The 14,609-nt window shown below is 43.9% G+C and overlaps 1 protein-coding gene across 1 annotated transcript; it reads right to left on the reverse strand.

Annotated features, from left to right (window-relative positions):
• Positions 1–714: 714 nt before the first annotated feature.
• Positions 715–14,311, reverse strand: lonp2 (lon peptidase 2, peroxisomal). The gene is made up of 17 exons (XM_060061024.1): positions 13,979–14,311; positions 13,215–13,350; positions 12,819–12,932; positions 12,554–12,685; positions 12,010–12,132; positions 11,522–11,685; positions 11,324–11,418; positions 10,965–11,083; positions 10,677–10,816; positions 9,881–10,022; positions 9,326–9,476; positions 6,214–6,340; positions 5,682–5,824; positions 4,737–4,822; positions 2,786–2,993; positions 2,485–2,675; positions 715–2,174 (listed from the first exon to the last, which is right to left on the reverse strand). Exons 1-17 carry the CDS (start codon positions 14,206–14,208, stop codon positions 1,944–1,946), a joined length of 2,532 nt encoding a protein of 843 aa, XP_059917007.1. The 5' UTR covers positions 14,209–14,311; the 3' UTR covers positions 715–1,943.
• Positions 14,312–14,609: the final 298 nt, after the last annotated feature.

Consider the following 14,609-nt stretch of genomic DNA (forward strand, 5'->3'; position numbering starts at 1 on the left):
GCCCCTAGCGGCTCCAGTCTGCTAGCGCGGCGGTGGCTGGCAGCAGTCGGCGCGAGGTCCACCAAGACCTCGCGCAGATAAATGCTCTACCTTAGGTGTCCCAGATTAGGCAGTGTCCCACATTAGGGCAACACCCTAGTATGCAGAAGGTCATGTCTATAATAATTTGAATTCATATTATTGCCATGAAAATATGACTTATTTGCCTTCGATCTGTGTAATGTGAAATTATATTTAAATCTGTAAATTCTTGCTTTATATGTTATAAAGTGTGAAAGGATTAAATTATATTATGACCAGCATATTACATTTTTTAGCCATAATAAAACAAAATACCATAGGAAGCAATCAAAATGGATATTAGACAAACACTTCAAGACATGGAAGCTATTGCAAAAAAATTGAGTGATCAACTAAATGAGCAACTCGGCCAAGATAACCTTATGGCTTAAACTCTTCTCACCTGGTACAAGAGTAGTATATAAATAGCTCATAGCCGTTGTTCCCCAAAAAAGTAGAGTGGCCTGTCAGCAAAGCTGTCACACAGGTGACATTCATTTGACTCATTTGAGGGTGTTAATACCGGCTGAACTGTGCAGCTCCTTCACAGTGCTCATTGCTCTCTCCGTCCCCCTTCAGTCTACTTCTTGTTCAGATGCTGAGTGTGAGGAAGCTTCCGCACTATGCATCCAACATACTAGGATAGCCAAAAACTTATTTTAATATATTTATTTTAATATATATCTTTGTATTAATTCATCCTAGAATGGCATAAGTCATAGTTTCAACCATTTCCCTAAGACATTGTTTCATCATGGAGAAAGAAAGAACTAAAAATCACAAAATAGTGAGGGGAAATAAGATGGAAAACAAGAGCATAAAAAACCCTATTACCAAACCCAAGAACCAGAAAACACCTTAAAACCTAACCCTCAAATTAAATCATAACCCTTTGCCAAAATTAACCGTAAAACGTATCCCAACATTAACCAGAAAGTTCAAATATGTGTACACTGACCCTCCTGGTATTGACCAACCAAGGGCCTACGGTCTCATTCAATAAGGAAATGTTAGTTCCCAATGTAAATCCAACATATCAATAACTTCGACCAAATGCTGCATTGCCTTCAGCAGAAACCTTTACACCAATCTCATTTAATTACAGGTCTCCTTCTTGTATAAAACCTATTAAAAATAAACCTATTCAGTTATATTTACATAGTTAGGGAAAACAAGACTTTTGAGATCATAGCAGTATCATTTGAATAGGAAGGATGGTAAGTCATTAATGGTGTTTGACTCCGAGCCAGAAGGTGGTCAGATGGATCCTCATCCTAATGGGGCTCAGCCTTGAGCACCCTGAACACCTACCTGCTCATAAATGGCTGCTTCCATATTCACTGCAAGTCCATTTGGGAAAAAAGTGTCAGCTAAACTATCTCCATTTTGTATGTCGACTGAGTTGCAGCCTGTATAAAGTTATCTGAATCTGAATAATCTCAATGTCATACAATAACCAAATCTACTAAATGAATATGACATGATATATCAACATGATAGCTATTTAATGACATTGCCATTATTATTATTTTTTAACAAAATCAACTTCTGCCAGTGCTGGGATAAAGTAGCTTTGAATAGGTATGCAGTATTACTCAGAATGCAAGGTTTGAGTAAACTGGTCACTTTTTTAAAAGCATTAATATTATTTTAAACAATAATTGCAACTAAAGATGTCCATCATTGCATAGGCAAAATGTTTTAGCCATGATGTTTTGCGCAATCAAAACCTTATTCCATGATTTCAAAGGACACCACAACCGCAACGTCAATCAAACTACGGCAATTAACACTGGAATTAAGACTTCCAAAGTAAATGCCCAAACTAAATGTCAGCGTTTACAGTCTGGGTACGTAGCCGTGGCGTCCGCCTGCCGTGGGCTTCACAGCTTGCTGGTGACCCGGGGATGCTCCGGAGCCTTGGCCGCCCTGGCGAAGCCGCCGTCGAAGGCTGCGTTCAGCACCTCCTCCAGGTTTCCCGCCGTCACCAGGTCCAGCTGGGAGCGCACGTTGGCCGGGAGGTCCTCCAGGTCTTTCTCGTTGCGCCTGGGAAGGATGACGCGCTTCACCCCGGCCCTGTGGGCTGCCAGGACCTTGTCTTTGATGCCGCCCACCTGCGGTTCCAAACAAAGCAACACGCACGGGATGTGACATGGGTTAGGATGGCACTGACCCAGACCTCCAAATTGTTTTTATTCAGTCAAATGTGAACTTTTTTTAACTGTATTATTTACTCTGTAGGCTTTTAGCAGATGAGCCTTCAGCAACTCAGTCCACTCCAAATTATTGAGCTAGACAACCTTAGAGAAGAGAGTTCCCTCACGGCTAAGACTGGCCGCATGTGAAACACTAGTATCCCTGATGCTCTGCTTTGAGGTTGAACGCATCAAAGCCCACATTTGTTTTCCACATCAGACTTCTTACCGGCAGCACCAGTCCTCGGAGCGTTATCTCCCCCGTCATGGCCACGTCCGACCTGACCAATCGGCCGCTGAACAGTGAGGCCAGGCATGTTACTATGGTAACGCCGGCAGAGGGTCCATCTTTAGTAACCGCTCCAGCAGGGAAGTGGAGGTGGATGTCTGTACCGTCTAGCGGGTCTGCTCCCCCCACCACTACACACACACACACACACACACACACACACACACACGTAATGGAATAAGCGGTTTGGTTTTGTGTGTGTGCGTGTGTTTCAGGGATTGTGTGACCAGGGCATGCTTACTATTGGTAAGCTGGTAGTTTTTAGCATTAGCTCGCAGCCAACTGATGGCCAGGTGGGCAGACTCCTTCATCACGTCGCCCAGCTGTCCCGTGAGGGTGAGCTGGCCCTCCCCCTCCATGCGGCTGGCCTCCACGTACATGATCTCCCCCCCCATAGGGGTCCAGGCCAGGCCTAGCGCCACACCAGGCAGCGTGAGGCGCTCTGATACCTAGCAACAAGGACAAACAAAAAAAATATGGTTGGTGCTCTCAGAATAAATTTTAGAATTTATATATCATTTTTATAACATTTGAAAAGAAAAATATATATAGACATTTTAACAAAGAGATTATGCTTCCATGATATGTCCATGATTCTGCCCGGCAACAAAGCTGTAATAATTGGGTATAGCAGCATGTTAGCGGTAGGCACGGACATATGGATGTGATAAGTCTGGTGTTTAATGCAAGCAGATCTGCCACTGCCCTCTAGTGGAAGAGAAGTATCAGAAAAATCAATTGCAGTTTCTTAAATTTGAACATTATAAATGTTTTGAAGCACAAGATTATTTGAAGGCTGATCGTTAATCGTGTAATGTTCAACAGTAGTTACTTAGAAATGTTCAGAGACCAATAACATGGCAACCGATAAATGTTACCCGTAGATATATTCAGTAAAGATGTGTTAAGTTATATATACATTAATAGATTAGCATAATGATTTTTGGCGTTCAGACATGCACATTTTGTACATCACATGTGGTAGAGACGATTCTGTAGGATGTTGCTAACCAGGTCATCAAGGGTCAACTCAAAAATTTAAGATAAGGTATTTTTCCGGGCAGTACAATTTCTGACCAGATGGGGGCGACATATGGCCAACAACATTTATTTGTTGGTGATAAATCCTAAATAGTAAGGGTTAGGGTTGAATGACCCGATTGTTAACTGACCCGATTATGGTCAGTCAACAGGAAACCAAGCATCGGTCAAATGTTTTTAGCTCAATGGCAGTTTCACTCATGAGTCTACTGGCAATCCACTTAATTCACAACCACTTGTACATGTGACACAGGATTTTCGGTCCTCAAAGGGATTGAAACAAGTCAGCCCCTACAATGTGAATTTCTTAATCCTGCTCTTTGATCCTGACAACTTAACAGGGCTGTGCTAATGAAAATGATTAGATATGTAGACATCAACATTCTTTTGATTTCAGCTTGCACATATTCCTACTTTGCAACCTTTTTCAACAAAGTGCATGCCATTTGCAAAGTTAGTTTGACAAGGCCCAAAGCCACAACTGGGCATAGCAAGTCTACGGGCAAGTATTAAAAGCAAGTTCTTAAAGTCTAAAATAATTAAATCATGTCTTAAAGGTGCCAAAGTGCAAGTGAATGGTGTCGGCCAGATTTATGTATACCGGTACTCAAAAAGAACGACAGAAAAGAGAGAAGGAACACATCAGGTTAGGGTTAACATAAACCAGCACATCAACTTGGAACGTCTTTGGTAGGGCCTGGCTCAGTATGACCTCATTGAACAGGGGGTTGAGAAGCTATCATCTTCTGTGGGAGACTCCTGTGATGGAGACCATGATGGTATGAATGATATGCCTTGTTTTACCACCATGCCTGTGGAATCTCAGGCTTTGAAGAGGGGTTGGAGGGGGGGGCTGACTGTGAAATCCCAGGGAGAGCAGGGGGTGCATGGGGGTGCTGAGCTATGCCAGGTGGGCCTTGAGAATGCAGGAGGGGGAAGGACAGCGGCGCAGATTAAAGAGACGGAATAAAACCAGGAGAAGAAAAGGAAAGTTGCGCGGAATGATATTATTTGACCAAATTGACTCTGAAATCATTAAGACCTCCCGAGTTGTTGGTTTGCTCTCTCTTCACCCAAACCCAGAATTAACGTGCTCGCACCGTGGACGGAGGCTGCCCTCTGACGCCCCCCCCCCCCCCCCCCCCCCCTACCTCCATCTCGAATGGCGGCGCTCCTAGGATGTCTTTGAGGGCGACGTGGTCGATTACTATGGGCCTCTCCGGTGGTGCTGCAGTGTCTGTCCATCCATCCATCCATCCATCCATCCATCCATCCATCCATCCAACACACACACACACACACACACACACACACACACACACACACACACACACACACACACACACACACACACACACACACACACACACACACACACACACACACACACACACACACACACGTTACAACGCATACAAGTGTCACTTGCCCTGTGATACTCCCTTCTAGTTTGTCGTCACCAAAAAACAATGAAAGGGCCCAAGAATGCTTCCCTTTCATCTACATGGGACAATAATGGCTGTAATTCATGTCTGCCAGTGTACACGGCCCCGTGGTACAGTACTACTTGCTGCAGGATTACTTGACGACCAACGCACATACACAACCTCAAAGTCAGACACACACAGACAACCACACACACACTGAAAGCGAGCAAGTGGGAGAGGGCCTGTCTCCATAGACGCCCCGAAAAGGGCTTGTGTGTGTGTGTGTGTGTGTGTGTGTGTGTGTGTGTGTGTGTGTGTGTGTGTGTGTGTGTTCAGAGCCTATGGACTTTTGAAGGGGAGGAGGTGCGCCACATGGCAGCAGCGAGGTCCTGTCACCTCACATCAATGAAAAGATGTGTGCACACATTCATAAGCACCACTAATAAACAGTTTCCTCAGACTGCATCCCTAAATTGGCAACATAAAGTTTTATAGATATTAAATATTTATAAATACTGTATATATCAAAATAGTCGTCACAAGCTGTGCTTAACTATACTTAACTTACTTACTTACTTAACTTTCTACATCCTTTATCACCAATGTCTTGTATTTTATCTTTTTCCTCGTAAAAAGCCAGGATGACTAAAAGACGGACAGGGCTCTGACCTCTCGCCTCTTGAGCTGAGCCCTCTAGACTCTCGTGCTCGGGCTCTGTGACCTTTTGACCCTCGGCCACCTTCACAGCCACAGCACGGCACAGTGCACCGATCTTCCTTTCCAGGGAACGGACACCTGCCTCCCGGGTATAGCTAGAGAAACACACACACACACAATATAAATATCAACCAGGCTTTAGGGAAGGAAGATTCAGGGAGAATTATGCAAGGACTAGAGTCGAGAGCTCACCTCTCACCTCTACATAACCCCCTACCTGCTCTGAATCTGAATTCCCTCACTGTTAAGTAAATTTGGACCAAAACACTGCCTTAATTAACAATCTAGTTAAAGAGTACCTAGGTTCAGTCTTCCCATGTTTGCACATTGTACATTTCCCCGTCCCACAGGTGACTCAGCTCTGTCCAGCTGTGGACCAGACTGTCGTTGCAATCACTGTGATCTTTGTGCGTGTGTGTGAGTGTGAGTGTGAGTGTGAGTGTGAGTGTGAGTGTGAGTGTGAGTGTGTGTGTGTGTGCGTGACCTGCGGATCACATCCAGCGTGGTGTCTTCTGGTATCTGGATATGCTCGGATGTTAAGCCGTGTTGCTCCAGTTGACTGGGGATCAGGTGACGCTTGGCTATCTCCACCTTCTCCTCCTGGGTGTAGCCTAGGGGGGTTATAGCTATTTAGATCAACTTATAGCTTGAAGAATCGGGATGAGGATGTATATTCTTTTTTATAAGCTACATTTTCAAGCTGGACAATTAAATCAACAAATCAATGTGACAACCATGGCATTCTTTTTATAGCTATACACTTTATATATTTGAGATCGTTGGCCCCGTTGAATGACCAGATATTTGTCAACCTTATTTTGGTACAAATGTGGAGTTCACGGTGGACTCACTGACTCCGAGGTATCCAGGAATGTCGCCGGTCAGCTGGTCTGAGGTTAATGTGGGGATGATGTGCTTTGTTTGCTTAACTTAAGAACATGGACAATAAGTCTGCATTTCAACCCACCGATTCCCCTGTGTCCTTGTGGTTCACTCTCAAAGTCTTGTGGTCCGCTTAGATGCAACTTTGCAAACCCAAGTTGAACTGAAGGGACTTTCTCCTGCATACTAGTCGATGGAATCAAGTAATGTATATGTCACATACACAAACACCCTTGTATAATGTGTATGCGAGGGCTGGGTGTTTCGCCAACACAGAGTGTAGAGATGCACGTGTGTTTAATTGGACAGATTGGAAGAATCTATGCCATCCCCCAAGTGCTTTCGGCAGCAACATTTAAAGCGCCACACCATTCGGCTGTTCACAAAAAACAAAAAGCAAAAACAAAAGAAAATCAACATGATCTACAATTATTTCCATACAATCATAATGTTTGGGGACAAATGTAGATAAATATGGGTGGACAAGAGGGTGAGTGTGAGCAACCATTCTCAATGGGATGACCAACCTTGGCAAGGAAGTCAAATGTGTAATGTGTATTGTGAAGTAATGTCCATGTTCATAAAGCCTGCAGGAAACCAATTGGTAAGAACGGACAGGGTGAAGATGTGTTTTCAGTGGCCCATCTTTGGAACGGAGAGACCCCTGTCCATATCATCCGCCGTTGCATAATGACTTAGCCTAGTGCAGGTGCATCCTTAAAGAGCTCCAGTTACCCCAAAATGACTTGTGGCAGCCCCATTTAGACCTCATTTAGCCTTTCCCAAAAAATAAAGATCAATATGACCAACCAGAGACGCAGCTGATCATTGAGTCCATCTCCCGGACATTGTAGGTCTTGCTTGGGGTTCAGTTCTTGACGGCTCGGTATGTTTATGTCAAGTCTATCATCCATCTTAGATTATTTTGACTTAAGTTCTATTTTGGGCTATTTGTTTCCACTACCTGCTTTATATATATTCAGGTCAAAGAAAACCCATTTTTGTTCATTCCAGCTGTGTTCCTTGTTTCCTGGCTTTCGGTTCCTCAAAGTACCGTAACTGTATACGGAAATGTAATATTAATTACGACAACCTAAACAGAAAATAGAATAACTACAGTATGATTATCCTGACCGGATGTGTACATCCGGTGGTGTGCAGTAATCAGGTGCTCCTGGCAAAATGCATTAGTCGAGGGCTTTTGGTATCAACTCAATCAAATGACTAATCGAATATACCTGATAAGCAACATGGGGCTCAAATGATCTGGTTACGGAAGCCGTGCACGTCTAGGTGGGGACAGGGAGAGGGTCTGACCTTTGCTTTATCTAGAAACACTGATGAAATCGGAACGCTTTCATTAGATGTCCTTTCCCTTTTTTTTATTGACAGGGCGACGGCGGGGTCACCCTTTATATGTGATGTTTCCAAGCCACGGAACATCAGAGCACAGACCACCACACAGCACAAGCTTGGCCTCTTGGAAGATAAGCATCTCCACTGACATTTGACCCCTCAAGTGGTCACGGTGCCACAGGAAACGACCAGGAATGAGAACTTTTTTCATTCCTATAATGCCCCGGTTTTTAAAACACACTAGCTAATGCCCACCTCTCTCCCCTCCCCAGCATTTCTCTCCTCTCCTCAACTGCTCTCCTCTACTTTCTTCTCCCCTCCTCTCCCCTCGTCTCCTCTCCATTTCTCCTCTGCTCTCTTCTCCACTGACACCAACGTTTGTTTCTTTTTGTTCTCAATGCTTTCCTTTCTGTCGCAACGTATCTCAAGTAGTTGGCAGCAATACAATATATTTTGTAGTATATTTTATTAAATATCATGGACAATGTTTGATTCTTCCTATCCAAGGATTAACTCGTCTAAGTCACAACTGTATAATCCATCAATCCATTAAAATAACAGGTCTGATGCTTTGAGCACAGGGACCATTCACAGCAAAGGCAGTTCCCAATTTTATGCACCAAACACGTCCTGGGACATTTATTCAGAAGAGTAGGAGGAGGATACAAATACACATGGAGCCCACTCCATTCATAAACCACGGGAAGAGAAGACACTGGCTCATTAAAGCGCTGAAATGCCCCCACAAAGAATTCAGAAAGTTAAAATGTCACCGGTAAGGACTGTTGCAACTGATCGTCCCTTGTATTAAAACAAACTATCCGCAGCCAAAAGAGACCATCCAACCAAAATCAAGCTATGTTTTGGTCATGGTCAATTTAGATTTTAAATCTACTGACATTTTGCTAATACATTTCACAAATAAGGTTTTGTGTAGCTTGCAGCGCTGGCAGAGCGGCATGCTCTCTAACTCTTTCTTGTGCCCAGCAAAATTAATTAAGTCTAATTATGTAATCTAAGGGTTTGCTAAAATTAGCTATGTAACTGCATTTGACCTTGCTTGATAAAACCCCTGAACTTCCCCACTGAATGTAATTAAAATCAACATTCTTTTAAGTTAATAGCGCTCCCTCAGATCTTCGTTCAAAAACATTTGTGTGCATGTATTACTTACGACTTTGAAAAAAGGGCAACATTAACCCCTTGTTAATACTTGTTCTAAAATGTATGTGTGCACATCCCAAAAAAAACGTTTAAGACCTTTAAAAATACTTATTTTCTCTGAATTTCTCCCGTCAAGAAAAAACGTTTTCATGCCTGAAGAGAATTGTCCCTGGTTCATGTTGCTCCGGCCTCACCTGAAACATGCAGCAGCTCCATCCTGTCGAGTAGCGCGGGGGGGATGGTTGCCATGGAGTTGGCCGTGGCGATGAAGAGGACCTGGGAGAGGTCGAAGGCCACGTTGAGGTAGTGGTCTGTGAAGCTGTGGTTCTGCTCAGGGTCCAGGACCTGAGAGGAAACGGAAAGGTAGATAGTTGCTGTTGCTTGCACATGATCAGTATGCTAGCCTTTGAGCACCTGTGGTAGCAACATTTACCTCCCTCTATCTTGGACATATCCCAGACAGGCTGAGTAAAGGTCATACCTACCCTCTAAAGACCTTGATGGCAGCAAGTAAAAAGCCCATTACAAAATACTGGCTTCAGAAAAGCTGTCCCGCTGTCCCACTTTGTCAATATTGTTAAACATCTAAATCTTCTAGATAGAACAGATGACCTACTCCCGACGACTCCAAAATGAAATGGTGGAAAATGGTGTGTTCATTTGGCCAATGAGACATATTTCTTTTCATTATTGTGTGTTATCTTGTGTGATATTTTAGTTTAAATAAGGCACATGTCCTGCCGTCCTACCTCCAGCAGCGCAGCTGCGGGGTCCCCCTGCAGACTCTTCCCCAGCTTGTCGACCTCGTCCAATAGGAAGACGGGATTGTTGACGCCCACCGTCTTTAAACCGTTTATTATGCGGCCAGGCATGCTCCCCACGTATGTCCGACTGACCAATAGGAACATGAGGAAAATGAGGTACATCGATTTTTTCACTGAACTGTTTACTGTATGTTGGCTTTTTTTTTTGTAAACAATTATCTTTTTCTGATATCGTATTTGTTTCTTAATATATGTATTATTAAGGGTTCAACCCTGAAAACACAGCGGAAGTGTTTGAAACACTTGGTGGCAACAACATGGACATTTATTCTGACTTTTAGGGTATACGCAACCAAATTGCTAAAAAATTACAAATGTAATTACTTATTCAAATCTTGTGAAAACATTGTTCAAGACAAATATTTGGTTTTCCCTAAAACCAACAAACATGCTGTTTACAACAAACAAACATTGTGTTCCATCTACGTTGACATAGTCGAATATTCATTACCATGCATGCTTTGGGAAAGTCACACAAAATAGCAACACATTGATGAAATATTGGTTTTGGTCTGGTTTTACCAGGGCAGTGTGGGATGTTCCAACAGTCCGGATAATATATGTAAATCATAGTTTAAAATAAAATCAATAAATGTAGCTTTGTAGCCATCGGTTTTGTTTTGAAAACATTCTAAGCCTAGTTGGTTTTCTTTGTACGATAATTTGAGAGATTTAAATATTCCCAGAGCAACCCAAAAATACCAAACTTTATTTTCCTTACCGGTGTCCCCGGATATCTGATTGGTCACAGACGCCTCCAAGTGAAATGCGGTGAAACTCCCTGCCTAGCGTCCTGGCTATGGAACGTCCCACGCTGGTCTTGCCCACACCAGGTGGCCCCACAAAGCACAGGATGGGGCCCTTGAAATGGTTTGAAGTAACACAACCAACACATCAACATAACATATGGAGCAGCACATACATTCTATTCTATTATTTACTGTGCATACATTGTAGTGTGCTTCATACAATATACACCATGCACTATGCAAAGGGGCGTATGGTTCACCTTCAGTGTGTTTTTGAGCTGTCTCACAGCCAGATACTCCAAGACGCGTCTCTTAAGTTTGTCCATGGCGTAGTGGTCGTTGTCCAACAGGACCCGGGCGGCGCCGATGTCCAGGCGGTCTGCACAGAGGTTGTGAAGGACGTGGAGCAAAATGGCATTGAAGCGTCCGCTCTAAGATCTACTTCCGTGAGAGTTGAAAGAAGGCACACTCAACCATGCAGGGCACCGGGTAGGGTTAGGTGAGGATTAACATTGTATTTTAACTGCACTGTCTGCACTAGTTAAGCCACGATATTGGATTTTTGAGTGTTTACGTGTGAGTGAGTGAGTGAGTGAGAGTGCGTGTGCGTGTAATATACCCTTTGTGTTCCTGTCCCAAGGTAGCTCTACCATGAGATCCAGGTAGTTTATGGTTAGGGAGTAGTCAGGCATGGACTGGGGCATCTTCTTCAGCCTGAATATAAATACAAACAGAACAAAAAAAAATAGTAACGTTCTAAGCGCATGAAGTCAAGGGACCCTTTACAGGGGGCTGTGACCACAGGTGCAGCACACACCTCTTGAGCTCCTTGAGGCACACTTTGAGGGCGGCCTCAGGCATGTTGACCCCATGCACCTTCCTCTCCAGGACCTGGAAGTCATCCCCATCTTCCTCCCCCGCCTCGTCGTCGAGGGAGAACTGCCGCCCGGAAGGCACCCCTCCCTTGCGCACGGAAAAGGCCTGCGCAGTTGGAACAGAGAGTTGACTTGAAGCCATAAAACACTCTCCTGGGTATAGGCTGGAGGAGGTAACTCTTTTTTTAAAGGAAGTCTTTTTTGACACCATGCAACACATTTTAGAGGCATTTTAGATCAATTCTAATTCGGTTTTCTCAGATGCTGGGAAATACCTTATTCTTTCTCATTTGAATGCCTGACCAGTAAACTGAGGCCTTCTGCGGTTTGGGTACTAACAAACTCCATCAACTGATTGCATTGACAGATCAGTGCTTCGAGTGCTTGCGCGTGCCCGGGTGTGTGCCTGCATGCGTGTGCGCTCCGTTACCCTCCTCTCGTCATCGGGCCGGGGCTTCCTGCTCTTCTGCAGCAGTTTCAGGCCCTCTATCTGTCGGGTCAGCAGGGGCAGAGCCCTCCTGAAGCGCTCCTCCAGGCCCACTGCATCCAGCACCTACGGGTTCACCCGTGGATCAGACACACACAGGGCACGACGCACAATGGGACGCAGCAACACATTGTATGGAGGATTTAAAGAGTAAATAATATCAGATAACGATATATGAAATGATGAGTGAATGAAAATGGGAAGAGAACACACCAGTGAAGATTTGTGAACATTGTTGACCTCACTCTACACCCATAATACACATCATTTATAATATAGCCACAATGTCCGTATGTAAATCTGACAACGTTTGTTTGCAATTGCCGTGATGTAACAATCTTATTAAGAAATGCAATGGGGCTCTTATTTATATTGTATATTTACAAACGAAGACACAGTCAGACAGTCAGACAGCGAGACAGCCAGACAGACAGCCATCCAGCCAGCCAGCCAGACAGCCAGACAGACAGCCAGACAGAGAGCACACCTGTAGCTTTTCTTTGTTTGAGCTGCGGATCATGGAGGCCACCACATCAGGCAGAGTCTCCCTGGGCAGGCTGTCCAACAGACGCTTCAGCTTGGCGACCACTGGAACCGACATGTCTAGCATGTCTACCAACTACACACAAAAACAGACAGCATGCGGCGATTTAGTGTTAACTGATGAGGGGCGTGCAAACCTCTGCTCATCCCCTGTATGGTGATAACCTATAAATCAGAGCCGCTATAGGCCACAGTCACACTGAAGCTACCTGCAGAGCTGCCTGGTAGAAGGCCTGAGATAGAGCCCCCAGCTCCCCGTCCCTCTCCGTCTCCTCCAGGCTAATAGAGGGTGAAAACTGCTCCAGCTTGTCCAGCTGCTCCACCTAAAAGTAAACATGGAGACATTGGCCTCAGCAAACACACACGGTTCTTCCAGCATGTGCTCAAAACATACGATGACGGCATATTGTGTTAACATTACTACTTGTTGAATTCACATTTCTGAAATAATGGAATTTCTATAAATCCTTGTCATGACTTTTCTACGAAATGATAGCCTCAGAAAATGGTATGGTTTCGATTAACCATTTATCACTATAAAACTATGTACACTGATTAGGCTTCTAGATCAGTTTGAGAAGAGCCTAGCAACGTAGGCGTTTCACCTCAGCCAGAGGAAATGGTCGTTCGTTCAGCAGAGCAGTGACACGAAACCGGCATAATCCCGTGATGAGCAAGGTGTAGTGGGGTTTGGGCCAGTTGCTCCCCACCACTTGCACTGCTAGTCCTGCTGTGCCAATGCTTAGGACAGTGAAAAGGCATGTTGAAAGTACAAGCAGAACTCCAGAAGCCTTCTAATTAAATTAGGGACAAAAAATGTAATGATTTGGAGAAACATGCATGACATACACGGAATTTTGACAGAAGATACGTATTGACAAATACAAGCAAGACTGATATGATAACACTGTTGTTAAATCGATAACTTCTAGGTTAAAGTCCGTTTCACGGTCTGTTGAAGTTTATCCAGCATGGCAGGGGAATAGGTTTCTATAATGGATGGCAGGTTACTTCAAATTGTCGTGAAAGGTTACAATCATCATTCCATTATTATTTCCATAAAGGCCAGACTCATTTCATGTGGTTAAGTCATCAACTAACTCAACAGCTGGATGTAATAATAACCAGAATAACACAAGAAAACACAAGTAAAATAACACAACACAGAGGACAGAGTATAGGGCATTTATCGAAGTTATGAAACATCTATAGCATGTCCCTGAGTGAAAACTACCGGAATATCTATTTGGATCCACAGATGTATTTTAATGACTCGGTGGGCAAAAATCCAATCTGGAAAACTAGGTATGCACTATGCATCACAGGGATAACATTTGGTACTCGTTGTGTTATAACAGGGTGACCATACCTATGCAAAGGGGAGAGATCGTCTGTGTCATGGTCAGGGTCTCTGGTGTTTGGGATCACTCCGATGATGGTACTTTTTAACGAAGTCCCCTTCAACAAGCGACTCTTAACAAGCTGCATGTTCCGAGGAGTGTTGACGCTAATCCTCACGGTGGAACCGGGTAACAGCACCCCTTCATGGGTCAAGAGCAGAGGAAGACGTCTCGGAATCTGAATACCGTTATTAGACATTATTGGACTACAAACGAACCGCTGGAGAGAACTATTCAAAGCGTATCTCAACCAGCGTTGCCGAACCTCTGCTTGACATAGCCGTCATAACAAGGAACTACGGTGTCTATCGAAGGACACACTTGTTAAACGTAGGCAGGGCAAAAGGACAACGTTTTTTGTTTTTACCGAAGCGTATTTTTTTTACTGGTTACTATTTACTGTAAATATAGATACCAAACCCATTTATGAATCTGTATCCCTTCTATGTCAAATATATTAAATCCATTTTTTCTCTACTAATTGTACATTGCAGAATAGTAAATCGGCTTAACTCTAAATGTTAGAAGGCCTATCTGGGCAACTGCATATTTGCAATTTATTTGCAGAAATAAAAAAACAGTTACGTTTAACAAAAAAGA

Source organism: Gadus macrocephalus, chromosome 9 (assembly GCF_031168955.1).
Source record: "Gadus macrocephalus chromosome 9, ASM3116895v1".
NCBI classification, from domain to species: domain Eukaryota; kingdom Metazoa; phylum Chordata; class Actinopteri; order Gadiformes; family Gadidae; genus Gadus; species Gadus macrocephalus.

Coding starts and splice junctions, on each gene's coding strand:
- lonp2 (XM_060061024.1), bottom strand. CDS start 14,208: ATGTCTAATAACGGTATTCAGATTCCGAGACGTCTTCCTCTGCTCTTG. Junction 11,686..12,009: donor GGCCCGATGACGAGAGGAGG/GTAACGGAGCGC, acceptor CCAACTGCGCAG/GCCTTTTCCGTGCGCAAGGG. Junction 10,817..10,964: donor AGCTCAAAAACACACTGAAG/GTGAACCATACG, acceptor AACCATTTCAAG/GGCCCCATCCTGTGCTTTGT.